The 17,048-nt window shown below is 41.1% G+C and overlaps 1 protein-coding gene across 3 annotated transcripts; it reads right to left on the bottom strand.

The window, feature by feature from the left end:
* Positions 1-3,075: 3,075 nt before the first annotated feature.
* Positions 3,076-8,751, bottom strand: NHLH2 (nescient helix-loop-helix 2). 3 transcript variants are annotated; one of them, XM_004026407.5, is made up of 3 exons: positions 7,642-8,751; positions 6,910-7,238; positions 3,076-5,075 (listed from the first exon to the last, which is right to left on the bottom strand). In XM_004026407.5, the coding sequence occupies exon 3, from the start codon at positions 5,065-5,067 to the stop codon at positions 4,660-4,662; it is 408 nt and encodes a 135-aa protein (XP_004026456.1). In that variant the 5' UTR covers positions 5,068-5,075; positions 6,910-7,238; positions 7,642-8,751; the 3' UTR covers positions 3,076-4,659. The 3 variants fall into 3 exon arrangements, with proteins under 3 accessions (XP_004026456.1, XP_063551883.1, XP_063551880.1); XM_063695813.1 differs by lacking the exon at positions 7,642-8,751 and having other exon boundaries at positions 6,910-7,609; XM_063695810.1 differs by lacking the exons at positions 6,910-7,238; positions 7,642-8,751 and adding an exon at positions 6,176-6,442 and having other exon boundaries at positions 3,087-5,075.
* Between the last annotated feature and the right edge of the window lie 8,297 nt (positions 8,752-17,048).

Raw genomic sequence — 17,048 nt, forward strand, 5'->3', positions numbered from 1 at the left:
TTCAACTTCAAGGCAAGGCACATGCTTGACTTGGCATAGAGAGCACAGGCTTGGTTTTGGCCTCCACTGGTCCCACTGGTTGGGCAGCTGTGTGTACTGCAGACGCAGCATTCCTTAAGCATTACATGAGCTGAAGCTTTCCCTAGGCACATGGATGGAAAGATGCAGTGCAGGCACCAAGGGGAGGGTGTGTGCGTGGCACAGCTACCCCTCTATCAAAGGACAACTCTAGAGGATGATGGGTAGGGGCAGGCACTTTGATAAGCTGATAAACATGGCTTCATGGCCCTAAGCAAGTCATCTAATTTCTTTAAGCCTCAAATTCCTCATCTGTTAAATGGAGACAATAAAAGTACCTACCTCACTGGGTGGTTGTGAGAATTACAGGAGATAACGCATGCAAAGCACTTTAGTAAGCATGTAGTATACACTCAACCCACATTAGCTATTATTTCGACTACTAATACTGATAAATGAGATAGCACATCTAAGTATGGAAAAGGGTATTGGCTGTGCATGCTCTTAAGTTGGCCCTCTTCTCCCCTTAAATTCTCTCCACCCCAAACATCAGCAAGAAAACTGGCAGCCAGAGACAGCAGTGAGGAGAGTTGGATAAATCACAGCATCACAGAGGCTGGCTCTGGCTACTCGCCTTGTCATAGCACTCTGGTGATATGTGTTCATTGGGCAGGGCCACTGGAGGGAGCCCCTGCAAACAGCATTCCTGTGGGAAGTGGGTATTCCCTCCAGAGTCCCCCACTCCCACCCAGTCTCATTTCCTCCTTACCCATTCCTCTCTCCTCAGTCGGCCCTTCCTTTACCATCCCATCCCATCATACACTGCCCCTCCTCTTCCCCTCTCCCTGGAGAGGAAGGTTGTTTTGCCCAATACGTTTACCTTGTTCTCTGGAAGTTTCCGGGCAGTGGTAGAAGTGAGGGGAAGGCCATTTGGGTGGATAAATATTCAGCACAGGCAGCCTTGTCCGCTGGGCCAGCTGGGGCTAGGCTTTCTGGGGAGCAGCAATGGCCTGGCAAGTTGTTGAGTGGCTGTGGGCAAAGAGAAGGTGGTGAAGGGACAGCAGGAAGACATGTGGTTCTGGGTCTGTTTGGTGAAAGACCAAGCTCAGGGTAAAGGATGAGGCTGGGGCCAGCTGTGGAAAGGTAAGTGACCTGCACAGACTGTTTTGGTAGCGTGAGCACTCAGAACATTTTAATAGGATGAGAAAAGAAAAGGCAGTGCCAGTGGCAGCAACTGTATAAGCTGGTCCAGCAGGCCTAAGTCTCTAGGCAGAGGGTACCAATGTATTTCCTCAGAGAGGCTTTCTCCAACAGCCCTCTCTAAAATGCTACCCAGCACCAGCACGTCGAGCCCCCATCCTGTGTTCTTTACCCTGCTTATTTTTCTTCATAGCATTTAGCAATATCTAAAATCAAATATTGGGGGTTTTTTTGCTTCAGTGTACTGCTTTTCTCCAGTAGACTTTGTCTCATGTGTTGCTCTATTTTCAGCATTTAGAACAATGTTTGGCACACAGTGGGTCCTCAATAAACAAAGGTTAAATGTAAGAATGAATGCTCACCATTGTCATTCAAAGAAGAATCGAGACCTCACAGATGGGCGAATAATCACTGTGTCTGCGCTGCGCTCAGAGAATGAGTCAGTCACCCTCTGGTCTAGCAGACTGCCACCATGCTTGTCTCTCTTGGAGGGTGCTCAGCAGCTTTGGATTTGAAATGACATTGCAAAGATCCTCTCCTGAAATCACATGGGTTGCATAGCTAGGAAGGGATGCTGCCCTTTGTCCAAATCCCAAAGGCCCTTTGTCCAAATCCCAAGGGCCTTTTGTCTAGGGGAGTGTATCAGTAGGTTCCTCCTACATGTGAATGGGAGGACTGTGTTGGTCAGTTGGAAGTTGGGCCCCTAAACTGGGAAAGAGAGGCACTTGGAAGGTTTCCAGAGGTTAGAAGTTGACTTCATACCCTTGGCATAGGAGCAGGGCTAATTATTCTCTTGTATAGTAGAGAGGTGCTATAAGAACTTAGGAGTAGTTATCCTTCCACACTGCCTAGAGGTGAGAAGGCCTACAGGCACTCATGTGTTTTGCAGGTCACAGAGTAACCAGTCACTGCTCTAGTGGCCAGGACATTGTCCAGATACAAGGCAACAGAAGGTGCTGTTCTTTTTCACACACTAGGAAGTACTTTCCTACTATACACCTTCATATAAGGGAGAGGATGAGGTCCTACCTAGTAGGTATCTGTGAAGCTGACAAGAAGACACCTGGTGAAAAGTGAAGAATACCAGCAATCCCACAGACATTTTATATGCATAAGGCCAAGCATCCATCTAACTGCATTTACTCTGAAACCAGAGATTTGGTGTGATATAGACTCATACTTCATAATATTCTATATATGCATAAGTACATATAGTTTTTAAGTCATTTATGTCTTCTACTTGTAAGCAATATATTTCGCATTTTTATACTAGCCACAGGTTTTTGCAGATGTCATTCTTCTTATCTCAAGGTTGGTCCAGGGCTCAATTTTTTTTTCTTGTTTGCGGGTGCCCTGTCTTGAATCTGTGTACTGATTAGATGTTTGAGTATTACAATAGTAATACACACCTTGTTCTTAATAAGGGCCATGAGGATTGAGAGTCATCATATCAGGGATCTTCTTCTCACTGCCATTAAATAGCTATGTGTTTTAGTGTAGGTCACTCCTTGGGCCTCAGTTTCCCAACTCTAATTTGAAGAGGCTGGGTTAGAGAGTTACTAAGTTTTCTTTTAGAGGCAAAGAATCCACAATTCAAGTAACATTTTATATAAACACTATACTTCTTTTCCTCATTGTAGAATGATCTATGTCACCGTCATATGTAGGGCATCTATTTATGGGACTGATCCACGTCCAAATTTGAGCATCAAATATTTCACCACATAAATATGTTTATGTTAAGATTTTGTTGTGTTTACCAGTTCCTTTCTAAGGAATTGCATCCATTAAGATATTTCATGCTCAGCTAACATGTTCATTATTTTTAGACAGTGTGCTTAAAATAAAAGAGAGGACTTTATTTGATACCTTTATTTATATGCAAAACAGCGCACCATTCATGAGATATGAAAAACTCGTCAGATAGAAACCAGATTATATCTATTTTCACTACAAAATATTGCATTATATAAAGCAACAGAGACACAAAAAAACCCTGAAAAAGACTAAAATCTTTGGATAGCAGATGTGGTTTTTTTCCCTTGTCTCTAAAATACACTCCTTGTTTTAAGAGTTTCACAGCAGAGAACATGAAACATTTTCAGGTTATAGACTTTCTTTTTGGTGTCACAGAGGAAAGTAGTTCTGAATTCTTTTTTTTTTTTTTTAGGAAAATAACTTAATTTGCTAAATTCATCACACGCACAAACATCACACACACAAAGAAGCTACTCTCCTTATAAACAGCTTGTAAAGGACTTCTCAGACATAACTACAGATAAGAATAATACACTTTTTAAAAAACTATAATAGTGAAGTGCTAGTGTTGCTGATCTCACAACAAAAGAACCTTTCAAGAACAAACATCTTAATATATAAAATATGTTTAGAAACAGGGAGAAGTGGGAAATTTGTTATACAAGTGCAATATAATTAGAGCAGAAAGAAAGACCACAGTATGATCTCAACAAACACATAAAAAGTTAGACATAATTATTCCACAGGAAAAAGTGTAAACACTTGACTATAAATAAATTGGCACAGAGTATCCAAAGTAAAAGTATCACCACTCTGAAAAATAAATGTCTTGAAAAAAATACTCTACTCCTTCTAACATAAATAAAAATAGGTTGTCTTTTTCTAACTGCACCTATGGGTCCACATGTTTAAGGTCACAAATAGATGTTTTTGGATATATAAAGGGGCACTTCGCCTGCAAAAGTAATCAGATATTAAATTTTCCATTTAAATATGGATTTTCCTGTCTACCTTGCTGTCATATCTTGGGGATAAAATATCACCAAGCTCAGATCCTCCCACAGTGTGTCTACTTGTTCTCAATTTGTCTTTTTAAACTTACTAAATATTCAGGGTTTATTTGGATTCTAATATAATCTTTATTTTCACAACAGAAAGGAAAGTTTCCAGTCGCACCTTTCTGCGCCTTCCATCTCTATGGGAGAGATCCCTCCTCTCTCCTCCTTCCCAGTGTTTGGTGATTTGTCCATTAGAAAAATTCCAGATAGCCTAAAATTACGAGCCTGCATACTCTGAACTTCTGCCCTCATTCTTTCAACACATTAAGATTTGTGGCGGATGAATGTAGGAGAACTCAAAGTCTCCAGTGGGTTAAAACCACAACCCTTGGGGAGCCCCAGAAGTGGCTCATCTCGGGTGTCTCCACGAGGTTCTCCTGGCCTGGAAAATCCCCCCTGCGAGCCCCCGGGCTCGCCAAACAACCCCACCTGCCTGCGTCGGAAACCTTCCCTCGTCGCCCTGCTGACCAGAGAGAACAGGTAGCGAGCTTCTTCCCCGGCTGTCTCTCGAGGCGGCCGTCTCGCTGGGCCACCGCAGCCTCCGCCACCCGAGCGACGGCGCCCGCCCGGATCCGTAGCGTTTCGCGGACGCCGGGACAGGCGGCCCCCCGCGGCGCACCCCGCCCTACACGTCCAGGACGTGGTTGAGATAGGAGATGTAGCAGATGGCCAGGCGCAGGATCTCGATCTTGGACAGCTTCTTGTCCGGGGGCAGCGTGGGCAGCAATTTGCGGAGCTCGGCGAAGGCCAAGTTGAAGGCTTCCACGCGGATGCGCTCGCGGGTGGCGTGGGCCGAGCGGTACTTGGCCGTGGCGCGCCGGCGGCGGCGCTTCTCCTCGCGGCTCAGCTGCTGCGGGTGCGGGTAGAGCGCGGCCCGGCTGCCGCCCTTGCCGTCGCCCTCGGCCTCCTCCACCGGCTCCAGGTCCGACACGCTGCCGAGCACCTTGGTGTCCGTGCCGCCCAGGGACTCCGGATCCGAGTGCGCCGAGCTGGGATGGTCCGAATCTGCGGCTTGGTCCGGACTCAGCATCATTTTGGAGGCTGAGGAGGGGTCGGAAAATTAATCAGTAAAAGGAATCAGGGTATTTTGCTGGAAGGATGGCTGCCGAGGCCTACCACGCCGGCCCTCCCAGCGGACGCGCGGCCCGGGCCCCCTTCCCACAGCAGGCCGGCGCGCGACGCGGGAGGGCGCCGATAGGATCTGGCCCGAGGGCGCGAGCCCCGCGCCTCCTCCTGGCGCGGGAGCCGGCGGGGACGCGGTTGACCCAGGCCGCATACTGGACTCGACACCTCGACTTGCAGACGGCCACGGCGGGCCTGTGGCCCTGGGCCTGGGGAACGACCGCAGGCCTGTGGGGTCGCGACTGGGTTTTTGTGCCTCTTCCGGCCAAATGCCAACCGCGCTATTCCTCCTCCCTCCCTTCGTCCCCTTCCCAGACAAACGAGCGATTTCGAACAACGAATACATCTGGGTTTTCACGGGGGCGGGGAAACGCGGAGTGCACTTCTCGCCCCGAGGGCCTCCGGCGAAGCAACCCCGCAGCCGCGGCGCCCGAGGGCCTGGCGCTGGTCTGGGGCTGGGCCGGGGTCGCCTGGCTCTGGGGTGCGGCGGGTCAGGAATCCCCATCCTGGAGCGCAGGCGGAGAGCCAGCGGCTGGGGGCGGGAAGGCTTCTTGGACCCCTCGCGCTTCTCCGAAATCGTAAAGAAATGACTAAACAAACGTGGGGGAGCCTTTAAAAAGAAAATTGACTCCGATGCCCTCGCAGGCTCCCGGAGCACCATCTGTCACGCAGACAGCCACACACATAGGGGACCCAGGGACACGGCGACGTGGGATCAGACAATGCGCCCGGCAGTCTGGCGACCACCTTGCGGGAAAATGCCGGCAGCCGGGCCGCTGAGGGAGGAGAGGATGCAGAGGGAAGGGAAGAGAAGGGAAGGGCCCGGGGCGGGGCAGGCGGGGACTAGCGGGTGCCGCGCCTGTTGTCCCGGCGGGAGCTGCATCTCTGCCGGCAAAGTTCGGGCGCTCCCGGAACCGGAGCTCGGCAGGCTGCAGCTGTCCCCGGGTGGCCTGGCCAAGTCCGGGCATGTCAGTGCTTAGCCTTCCTCTAACTTAACTGTGCCCTCTTGGAAACGCCACCTGGCCAGGCTTCTCCGGGGCGCCTGGAGCACCGGCCCCGACTGTGCGCCTTCTGGGAGGGGGCCGCTCAGAACCGCTGGGCTTCCGGGTAATTCGGGCTTCGAGAAAGGGCGCGGCAGGAGGAGAAAGGCCCCTGCGGGGGCTGCACGCACCGCCCCTGGGCGTCGGGAGTGAGGACCAGGCTGCGAACTCGGGGCCCCGGCGTGGGCAGCCACAGCGACGCTCGGCACGGGAGAAATCCGCGTCGGCGACGTATAGGAGCGTTTGCTTCTAGAGAAACAAAAGCAAGGGGATGGGTGATCGGTTCCCAGCACCGCACTTGTAGAGGAGCGAATTGGGCCAAAACAGCTTTAATTTCCCTGCGAGGAAATCAGGTCCTTTACGGCAAAATAAAAACAAATGCTCCCAGTGAACTGCATGTGACTCCCTACGGGCTTTTCTCGGGTACGTTTATGAGTAGAACAACTTGCACCTACACAGTCAGCTTGAAAGGGCAGAAATAAATAGACGAGTAATGGAAAATCACAATAAGCCACTAAATAGTTGTATTCTGGTAAAAAGTTCCTGGGTTGCCCTCAAAGCATATTAAATTCTCCTCTAGATCTTTAAAAATATTCATAAATAGTATGTCGTGTATGCGTTTTATCTCTTTATGGAATGAACTGCATCTATAGACGCAGTATGAATAATCTAACTTATTTCAAGCTGAAAAAAATTATTTAAAGGAGTCTTACCTTGCAAAAGCCTTTTTGATAATCTGTTCTCCAATCTTTAGAGTTAAAATTCCAAGGAATAGCAAGGGGAGATTCCGGAAAATATTAAAAGCAGCAAATATTTATTACATTCAAAAATGAAAAAGCAGCTGTCATCTCGCTGGTGTCCGCAGCGAGGGACAATAATATCTCAGGATGTAGACGATATGAATGATTGTTCACTTAGTTGGTAGATTTTTTAAAAAACGCTTTTTCCTTTTAATTGTTCTCAAACATTTCAAGAAATTCGTTGATGATTTTTTTAAACGATGTGTTGAAAAGTCTCGTGCCTTTTTTCCTCTTCTAGGTCGCTAAAAATAACAAAAGAGATGCAGAGATAAACACAATCACATCAAAGGGCTGATTCCTCCACTTTCTAATAGCGGAATAATCAATAAGAAAGATGGTTAAGATAAGATTCCGCTCCTGTCGTATGCTTTTCTTTCCCTTAATACGGCTGAGCAGAAACTGGGAAGTGCAGGACAGAGATGTAATCTTGCTCAGAAGTGATTTTTTTTTTTTTTTTGAGATAAGGCTTTGTTCAGCTGATATCTCCCCAGTTCCCAGGAACACAATACTGTAACTAGGAGCTAAGGTTGCCTCTTCCTCTTCCCTCACTTACTTGTATGTTGTATAAATAGACACCTATTTTCCAGTTTCAAAGTCTTTCAAGGTTTGGCTATATCCCCCGTCCCCACCCCCTCTTCTCTTTACCTTGTAGCAAAATATATATAGTCAGTGGCTTGGAGATGCTTGGAGAAAGGTTGGTGAAAAGTGAACGTCTCCTGGAGTAACAGTGACAAGGAAGCAGAGAAAGACGGGAAGAGGGTGGGAGAGCCAGAGCAAAGAGGCAGAGATGCGTGTGTGGCTTCTGGGCTCTCCTGGTACCAATTGATTCAGCCTGGAGATGGTGGAAGAGATAAAGGCTTAGGAAGGGGGATGGAATTTTTTTCCCCTAAATTGATATTTAATGGGGAATCCTATTGGACAGAAACCTGGACATGAGTCACTTAATTGGACTTGACATCTGTCACAGTGTGGGAGTTTTCACAGCCCAAATATTTTAGCAGATCAGATTCCCACTGAATCTGTGCCATAAAATATAACAATTGAAAGCAGTTCATGATAGAAATCTTAGCCTCTAAACAGTATCTAGCCGTAGTCAGGCTATTTCTCTTTTCCAGATTATTGATGAAATATTTAAGTACAAATAAACAATATATTGACTATCAAAAAATTCCCCTGGCATATTACAAAGCCACCACTTTCCCTTAATATTTAGAAAAATATTTGTGTCCGGAACATGGAAATATATACTATATAAGATGCTGCAATAAAGTATTTAGACATGCAACAGCTAACATTTATTAGAGATCATTTACATTTTAAAAGATACTTCAGTAAGGTTTGATTAAGCATATTAACATTTTTGAGAAATGATCTGCTATGAGACTAACTTATCAATAGATGGTAAGAACCTTTCAATAGATTAAGCCATTGGTGGAACTAGAAAGAGAATCCACATATTCACGGACTACGATATGAGATAATTCTACTTTTCTGTATGTTTGTTTTTCTCTCCAGCCACTCATTCATTCAAGCTGAAATATGACATGCTACATGTGTTGATTATTGCGCTTCATTCTTGCCCATCTTAACATGCTAATATATTTAACTGCGTGGCAGTGCTTGTGCTAAGATGTAAACACAAATTACCAGTGTATTCCAGTACATAATGCCTTTGCCTTACATGATCCCATGGCCCTGAATTTATATACCTTATAATAAAAAATAAAATCTAGTTCAATTATTTTGCCACTTTATGAAGATACTCATAGTTAATATCAATAACATATTATTTGTGATTATTTTAGCTTGTTTTGATCATACAAGCTTAAAGAAATAAAAGAGCATTACAGCCTTACTCCCACCCCGCCAGTTCCTAGGGGAACATTTGTGGAGAGAGGAGTCCTCTCTTGTCTTCCTTAATTTTGCCCTAAAAACAGATTTTATCACCAGGGGAGGCACATTGAGCAGCCCACCCCTGGGAGTGACCCTCCGGGTTTTTCCTGGCTTCCACAAGTACTATTTGCCTTTGCCCACATTTTTGCTCGTTTGAGAGATTCCTGGACCAGAATGGGGCAGGGGTCGGGGAAAGGAGGGAGTGCCTCCAACAAATAAGGGCACCAACACTCCCCAGCCTTGCTTCTGCCTAACCCCAGCACAGAGGTATCTTTTAGATATCCCCAGAACATTAAAGTGAAGACGGAAGCCGGTCCCATACAGGTGGCAATGGAAATGGGTGAGTGGATAAACACCCCAAGGTGGTGACGATGAAGGGAGAAGGGAGGTTTTCTCACTCTAGTTAGGAACAGCCAATGCTAAGCATTCACACACAACCAGAAGTGTGCACACAGATGCACACCCACAGATACCTGTACCTCCTCCCCCTTCCCCCGACCCTTAATCATACAAGCTGGCTGGCTCTATTAGACCACCACACATCCAGACTGATGGATTGCAAAAAACTGGTTGGTCTAATCACCATAGCTCTAGAGTGGGCAGCTGCTACAGTGGGAAAGGACCAGCATCTCTGGTTCCCCTGGTGTTGGGGAGTCATGACGGGGTGTGCATATCAGGGCAGGTCCAATTCTGCTATGGTGTATGTGATACCAGACAAATTCCCTTTTATGTTCAGGGTTACTCATTCTATACCAGCAGCCAGCATACACAAAAATTAATGCTTACAGAAGTAAGCCTATATAAACAGGTACACACTCAGATCCATACTTAGTGATGCCTAGCCACACTGTCATAGACACAGACATGGATTCACATTCACACACACACATTCTTTCTTCCAGGAAAGCCTCCCCCTCCCCCACCCCTTTGCCTTTTCTAAGACCTCCCTGGCACAGATGGCCCCTCCTTCTGTGCTCCATAAGCACTCCTTTCATGTCTCCCTTAGAGACTACATATTGTGTACCATGATTCTTGGTTCTTGGTTACCACACTGGTCTCTCTCCCTAGGCTATGATGCTTCCAGGGGAGGTCTGTAGTTTATATCCCCAGCACTAATGTCTGAGCTTGACACATTATAGGTACTCAGTTCATTTATGCTGTGACTCTATGTACAGAGGTACCCCAGATATTAGTAACGTAGAAATGCTTCCACTAAAGGACACCCATGGTTCAGTTCTATCAATTTTCTTTCCTATAAAAATGAGAATAATAATATTGCACTTCTCATTTTACAGGCTTGCTATGAGACCCAATGTATTTGAAAATGTTTGATAAAATACTAAGCACCATACAAATTATGATATTATAGACTATAAGAGTAATATTAAATAATATTATTAAATGAATGGGGAGGTGATAAGTAGTGACTTAAAAAGTCAGGCTTTGTGGCTCTGTCATATGCTAGCTGTGTGAATTTAGTTGTAAGTTACTTAACCTTTTTGGACCTTAGTTTTCTAATCTGTAAAATGAGAATAATCAAAGCATGTTATGTAATGTTATGTCATGTTTTTTTCTGAAGGTGAACAAGATAATCTATGTAAAGTGCTTTAACTAATGCCTAGAACTCATGTTCAGTAAGTGTTGGCTATCATTATTATTGTTATTATTCAGTATAAATACATATTGAGGAACAGATATATATTGACATAGAAAAATAAACATATCCAGATATACTCACCCGTGTGTGTGTGTGTGTGTGTGTGTGTGTGTGTGTGTGTCCATAGCTCTGGTGGCCAAACTACAATGAGCATTTTCCATGTGTCAGACCTAGGTATAGTGACTTTGCTCATATTAACTTATTTAACCTTCACCACAAACCTGTGAGGTAGGTAGGTACTGTTGTCCTGATTTTGTGTATAAGAAAACTAGGACATGGAAAAGATGGTAATCTACTCAAGGTCACATAGCTAATAAATTATGGAGCTAAGATAGAGATTCAGGTGGTCTAAATTCAGAAACTGCACTCTCAGACACAAAGTACTACTGTTTCTGTCATTGTATCCTACACAGATATATTCACACAGAACTATTCACCAAAATGCATATGGCAAGGGAGAAATACACATACACACAAAACTTAGATAAATGGCCACCTTTGCATTCAGGGGTGGTTAGTGAGTGATATGGTTTGGCTGTGTCCCCACCCAAATCTCAACTGGAATTGTACTTGCCATAATTCCCTGGTAGGAGGTAATTGAATGCTATTCTCATGAAAAGAGTAAGTTATCATGAGATCTGATGGTTTTATAGGGAGCTTCCCCCTTTGCTCAGCTCTCATTCTTCTCTCTCCTGCTGCCTTGTAAAGAAGGACATGTTTGCTTCCCCTTCCATCATGATTATAAGTTTCCTGAGGCCTCCTTAGCCCTGAGGAACTGTGAGTCAATTAAACATTTTTTCTTTATAAATTACCCAGTCTCAGGTATGTTCTTATATCAGCATGAGAATGGACTAATACAGTGTCAGTGTAGTTTAAATACTTACTGCACATCTAGTACTTTGCCAGATACTGTTGGACTACAAAGGCTTTGTAATTATTTGTTACTTTCATTAGACATCTGTTTCCAATCTATTTTTTAAAATTTTGTACCCCATAGATAAAAATTTGGGGCATACATACTGAGTATATGTATATTTATATGTATATACCCAATTATAACTACATAATATACTAGTACAGTAGTACATGTATAAGCTTTGTACATGTACTACTGTACTAGTATATTATATAATTATGATATACAAAAGATATGATATGCAAAGATATGATAAAAATATTTATTTTAAAATTTGTATTTATCAATAGATATATTTATAAATTTAAATATTCATATTTATTATTAAATATATGATAAACTTAAAAATAATATTAATAAAATAATTAATTTTATTTATTAACAGCACAAAAACCAATTAACAGCATAAGGTTTTATTGATCATGTATAACTTCTGAGAGCAATAAGCTTAATTTTGTTAAACTCATTGTTTAACCCTTTGAGATAATGATTTGATCATCTGGTTTTAAGATCAATTTATTTAGAATCTGTTTTTTGGCTGATATAGCAGAAAGAGATGTAATACAAAAATTCAGATGTTATCATCACAAAATATGATAAGCATGTGAAGTGATGGATATGTGAATTAGCTTGATTTAATCATTCCACAGTGTAAACATATATCAACACATCACATTGTACATCATAAATGTATACAATTTTTATTTGTCAATTTAAAAAAAAATAAGAAAAAGTGGAAACAACCCAAAGGTCCATCAACTGATGGATGGATAAACAGAATGTGATATAACCATACAATAGACTACTATTCGGCAAGAAAAGAAACAAAGTACTAATACATGTGACAACATGGATGAACCTCAAAAACATTATGCTGAGTGAAAGAAGCCAGACACAAAGACCACATATTGCGTGACTCCATTCATATGGAAAGGTACAGAATGAGCAAATCTATAGAAACAGAGGTAGATTAATGGCTGTGCAGGGATAAGATCGGGTAAAGAAAGGTACCAGGGAGTGATTGCTAATCAGCACAGTTTCATCTTGGGATGATGGAAATATTCTAAAATTAGATTTTGGTGATGATTTCATGACTCTGTAAATATACTAAAAAACATTGAGCTGTGTGCCTTAACTATGGTATGTTAAGTGTATCTCAATAAAGCTTATTACACATTATTCAGAAGACATAATGTGTGATATTTATGTCACTGTAGTGGGTAAAGGGCGTGATGTCTTTTCTCACCCATCATGAGGGTCACAGCTGACACTCCTTTAACAAAAGACAGGTTAACATGAAAAGCATAACATATTTATCTAATCAGAGTTTTACATGACACAGGAGTCTTCAGAATGAAGACCCAAAGATCCAAAGGAAAACTGTCCATTTTTATGCCTAGATTTGATGCAGAGTGGATAGCCGTGCAGAAATGTGACTGGACAAAAAGGGAATGATCTTACAGCAACAGACTGAATGAGGAAACCCAGGAAAGCCTGCCTGTTAAGATTCTACTTGGTCTCTCTGTATGGCATTCCTTTTTCCAGGGATAGGGCAAGACCCCTTTTAGAATGAGGGTCTTATAATCTACTTGCAGACAGAGTAGGTCAGAGAATTTCTTTATGGTCAGCTCTTACACAGAAAAATGGGAGAATGTTAGAATACTATTTCTAGGTTTTATGGCTGGCTTTGGAGAGAGGGGTTCTAGTTTCTATGATCCACCTTGGGGAAGAGAAATTCTAGTTTCTATGGCTTGCCCTTGGGGGAGAAAAGGGAGCAAGGAGAAAGGAGGGCATGAGAAGTTCAGAGAGAGAGTTTGCTTTTAAGGGATTTTCAATCACCTTTTGTTCGAAGTACTCAGCATGCCAAAGTGCCATACTTTGAGTTATCATTTTCTGAGTCCCAACAATTCCTATTTTCACTGTACTTCTCTATTTATTATTTTATCTAGTATATATTTTTATTTATTGTTATTGATTATATCTTAAATGGTGAGGGTTTTTATCATTTTTTATTTGTTTGCTTTCTTTAAAGGAATAGAAGAGACTACCACCAGTTGTAGCAGTACTTTTGAAAACTTACCATCTATGTGACCGGAACCGTGGTAGGAGTGAACACAGTCAGAGGTTAAAGATAGACAATAGTATCCCCTAGTTTGCTCTGTACTTATCTATGGTCCACTTGTGCTGGTGAGCTGATATGTGTGGTGGATAACCATTCCCAATTTTTTAAAATTAAAGTAAAATTTCCAGTTTATTTTACATAAGCCAATATTATCCCATAAGTAATAATTACAGGGGAAAAAACAGAAACTCTTCTGTGACAAAAATATTTTAGCATCTATATAAACACCATAAGTGATAGGACATAATTTGAGAGCTATTTATTTTCACTAAACATATATTAATAAAAGAATGTTTCCAATCCCTCAACCCATTCAGACATATACACATTGTTGTGGGAGATCATTTAGTTTCTTATGAAAGAATAAAATGTGTGCTATAAGAAAAAAAATCAAAAGTCTAACAGAAGTTAATCACTGATTGTGTTAACTAAATTATTATTCTCATTTTTCTTTCTTATCTATGAAATATTCCAAAGTTTTATTGAAATTCGGACAGTAAGTCTCTTTCTAATGCGAATTAGTTTTTCTTTTAACAATGGGTTTAAAATCCATAACACTCTTGATTTGGAAAAATTTTTAACAGCTTAGATATTTATGCTTCCAAGTGTTTGAAGTGTTCAGATATAATAGATTTGAATGTATGTCACATTTTCATTATTTGGGGTAGCAAAAATCACATAACAATGGAAAAATTTCTAAATTAGATCTCTTCAAAATGCCTTCTCCATTGCACAATGTTTTTAAAAGTTACCATTTAATTCATTTAAAAATAGTACTTAAAGAGACACGTTGCGTGTGCATTCATTTTTTTAATCTGCTGGTAGCATACCATTGACATTGTCATAAAAAATAACTTTGGAACACTTATCTTAAAGTTGAGCAACTCTTTAAGTACTCTTTACATACTTTACCACTTGCCAAACAGCACTTTTCGTTGTGGAACAGTAGAATTTTATGGTATTTGCAGTTTCATTTATTGCAAAGATTCTATAATATTTTAAAAGACTCATATTTCTAAAACTAACTACATGGGTACATCTTGCATACTTTGGCTTCAAATTAGGCACATTTCTTGCATAGTAATTACTTGGTGAATAAATTTTGTTTGTGATGGTCTCTCTGACTCCAGGCTGTTTATATTTATTTGAGTTAAAGCAGCCTTTTCCTCAGTAGTTACAATTCCATAATTTTTCCATAAATTATTCTTTTTATTGAAGATCATTTCAGTTGTGAATATATCTGCTCCCATACATTTTTCCATTTATATCCCCTTAAAAAGAGTTCTTCATGTATTTCAAAAGATTCTGAGACAGAATCTATAAAGTACCACAAGTTCAAACATGTTAGAAATAGCTGCTGTTTTTTAATCCACATAAATAGCAAACTTACATAATTACAACACTGCATAAATTGATCTAATAATTGTTTCTTCAAATTTTCAGGAATGTTCAGGAGTGTTTCCCAGGTGTCTATCAATGGAATCTGTCAATATGAGACAGGATTTTAGTTTATCACTTTACTGGTTTCTGAGTATTATTTCAGCTATTTCCCCAACAGTTTGGCTTTTGCTATAAAATAAGAAACTTTAGAAGAGGCTTCTAAACATTTATCTTTATATTTAGTGAAATGTTTTAAAGTACTGGATTGAGTGTGGTATAATTTTACATATCACTGGAAAATTTGAGAGATTTGCTTTCCTATTTTGGATGCCTAATTTTTAAAATCAGTTTGCTGAAGTATAATTTATATACAGTAAAACTAATCCTTCAGAGGTGCCCTGTTTTACAAATTCCACAAACGTATTGAGTGTGTAAGCAACACACTCAAAATATAGAACATTTCCATTACCCTGGCAAGTTCCTGTACCTTTTAGTAGCCAATCCTTTTACCTGCATCCAACCTCAGACAACCACAGATCTGATTTCCATTCCTATAGTTTTGCCTTTTCCAGAATGCCATAAAAATAGAATTGCTTAGTATAGGAAGCATAGGCTTTCAAATCTGGTTTCTTTTACTTAGTACAAAGTTTTTTTTTATTATTCATCCATGTTGTTGCATGTATCAGTACTTTATTCTTTTTTATTACTGAGTAGTATTCCATTGTATAGATGTAGCACAATTTGTTTATTCATTCACAAACTAATAGACATTTGGGTGGTTTCTAGTTTTTGGATATTAAGAATATAGCTAATAAATTTGGTATAACCGTGCATATACAGGTATTATGAGGGCACATGCATTCAGTTCTCCTGGGTAAATAACCAAGAATAAAACTGTTGGATTGTACGGTGAGTGTATGTTTCCTCAGCCCACAGGAAACCACTGTTCTACTTTCTGTTGCTAGACATTATTTGGTGTTTTTAGAATTTTATGTATTGACCATACAATATGTTTTGGCTTTGTCTGCTTTTTTTTAGTCAGTCGTTATGTTGAGATTCATCCATGTTGTTATGTATTAGTTAGCTGTTCTTTTTTATTGCTACATAGTATTCATTTATCCTTCCCAGAGCTCTTCAGTCGATTGTGTAGATCCAAATTTCTATGTGGTAACGTAATCCTTCTGCCTGAAGAACTTTAATGATTATTACAAAGCAAGTAAGCTGTCAGTGAATTTTCTCACCTATTGTTTTTATGAAAATGTCTTTGCTTTCCTTTTCAAAAACTTTTCTTTGTGTATAGAACTCTAAGTTGACAGTGGTTTTTATTTTTTCTTCAGTACTTTAAAAATGTTGCTTCATTTCTTTTTTGGCTTGTATAGTTTCTGATGAAAAGTCTACACTAAGTAGTCTCTTTGTTTTGCTGTATATAATGTGTTCCTCACCCTTTTTCCCCAGCTGCCTTCAAAATTTTCTCTTTATTTTAGATTTTTAGCAGGTTGATTATGATGTATCTAGGCATGTGTAAGGTTTTCTTTGTTTGTTTGTTTGGTGTATATCCTTTTTGGGTTGTTTGAGCTTGGATCTGTGATTTACTGTCATTCACTATTTTTGGAAAATTCTTGGCCATTCATTATGTCTCCAAATATCTCTTCTTCCCCATTTTCTTTCTCTTATCCTTTTGGGACTCCAGTTATATGTACATTATTATGTTTGATATAATTCCACATCTCTTGAATGCCCTGTTCTGATTTTATTCTCCCACTCTTCTTCTTTCTTTCTGTATTTTTGTTTGGGTAATTTCTGTTGACAGATCTTCCAGTTAATTGATTCTTTCTAGCTGGGTTCATACTTCTACTAAGGAGTATGTTGAAAGCATTTTTTATCTCCACTATTAGTTTTGTTTTTGTTTTTGTTTGTTTGGTTTTTGTTTTTGCTTTTGTTTTTTTCTGAGATGGAGTTTCGCTCTTGTTACCCAGGAGGGAGTGCAATGGCGTGATTCGGCTCACTGCAACCTCTGCCTCCCAGATTCAAGCACCTGTGCCTCAGCCTCCCAGGTAGCTGGGATTACAGTCACCCACCACCAC

Source organism: Gorilla gorilla, chromosome 1, assembly GCF_029281585.2.
Source record: "Gorilla gorilla gorilla isolate KB3781 chromosome 1, NHGRI_mGorGor1-v2.1_pri, whole genome shotgun sequence".
Taxonomy (NCBI): domain Eukaryota; kingdom Metazoa; phylum Chordata; class Mammalia; order Primates; family Hominidae; genus Gorilla; species Gorilla gorilla.

Bases quoted from the DNA above. Each gene is read 5' to 3' on its own strand.
- NHLH2 (XM_004026407.5), bottom strand. From the start codon at position 5,067: ATGATGCTGAGTCCGGACCAAGCCGCAGATTCGGACCATCCCAGCTCG.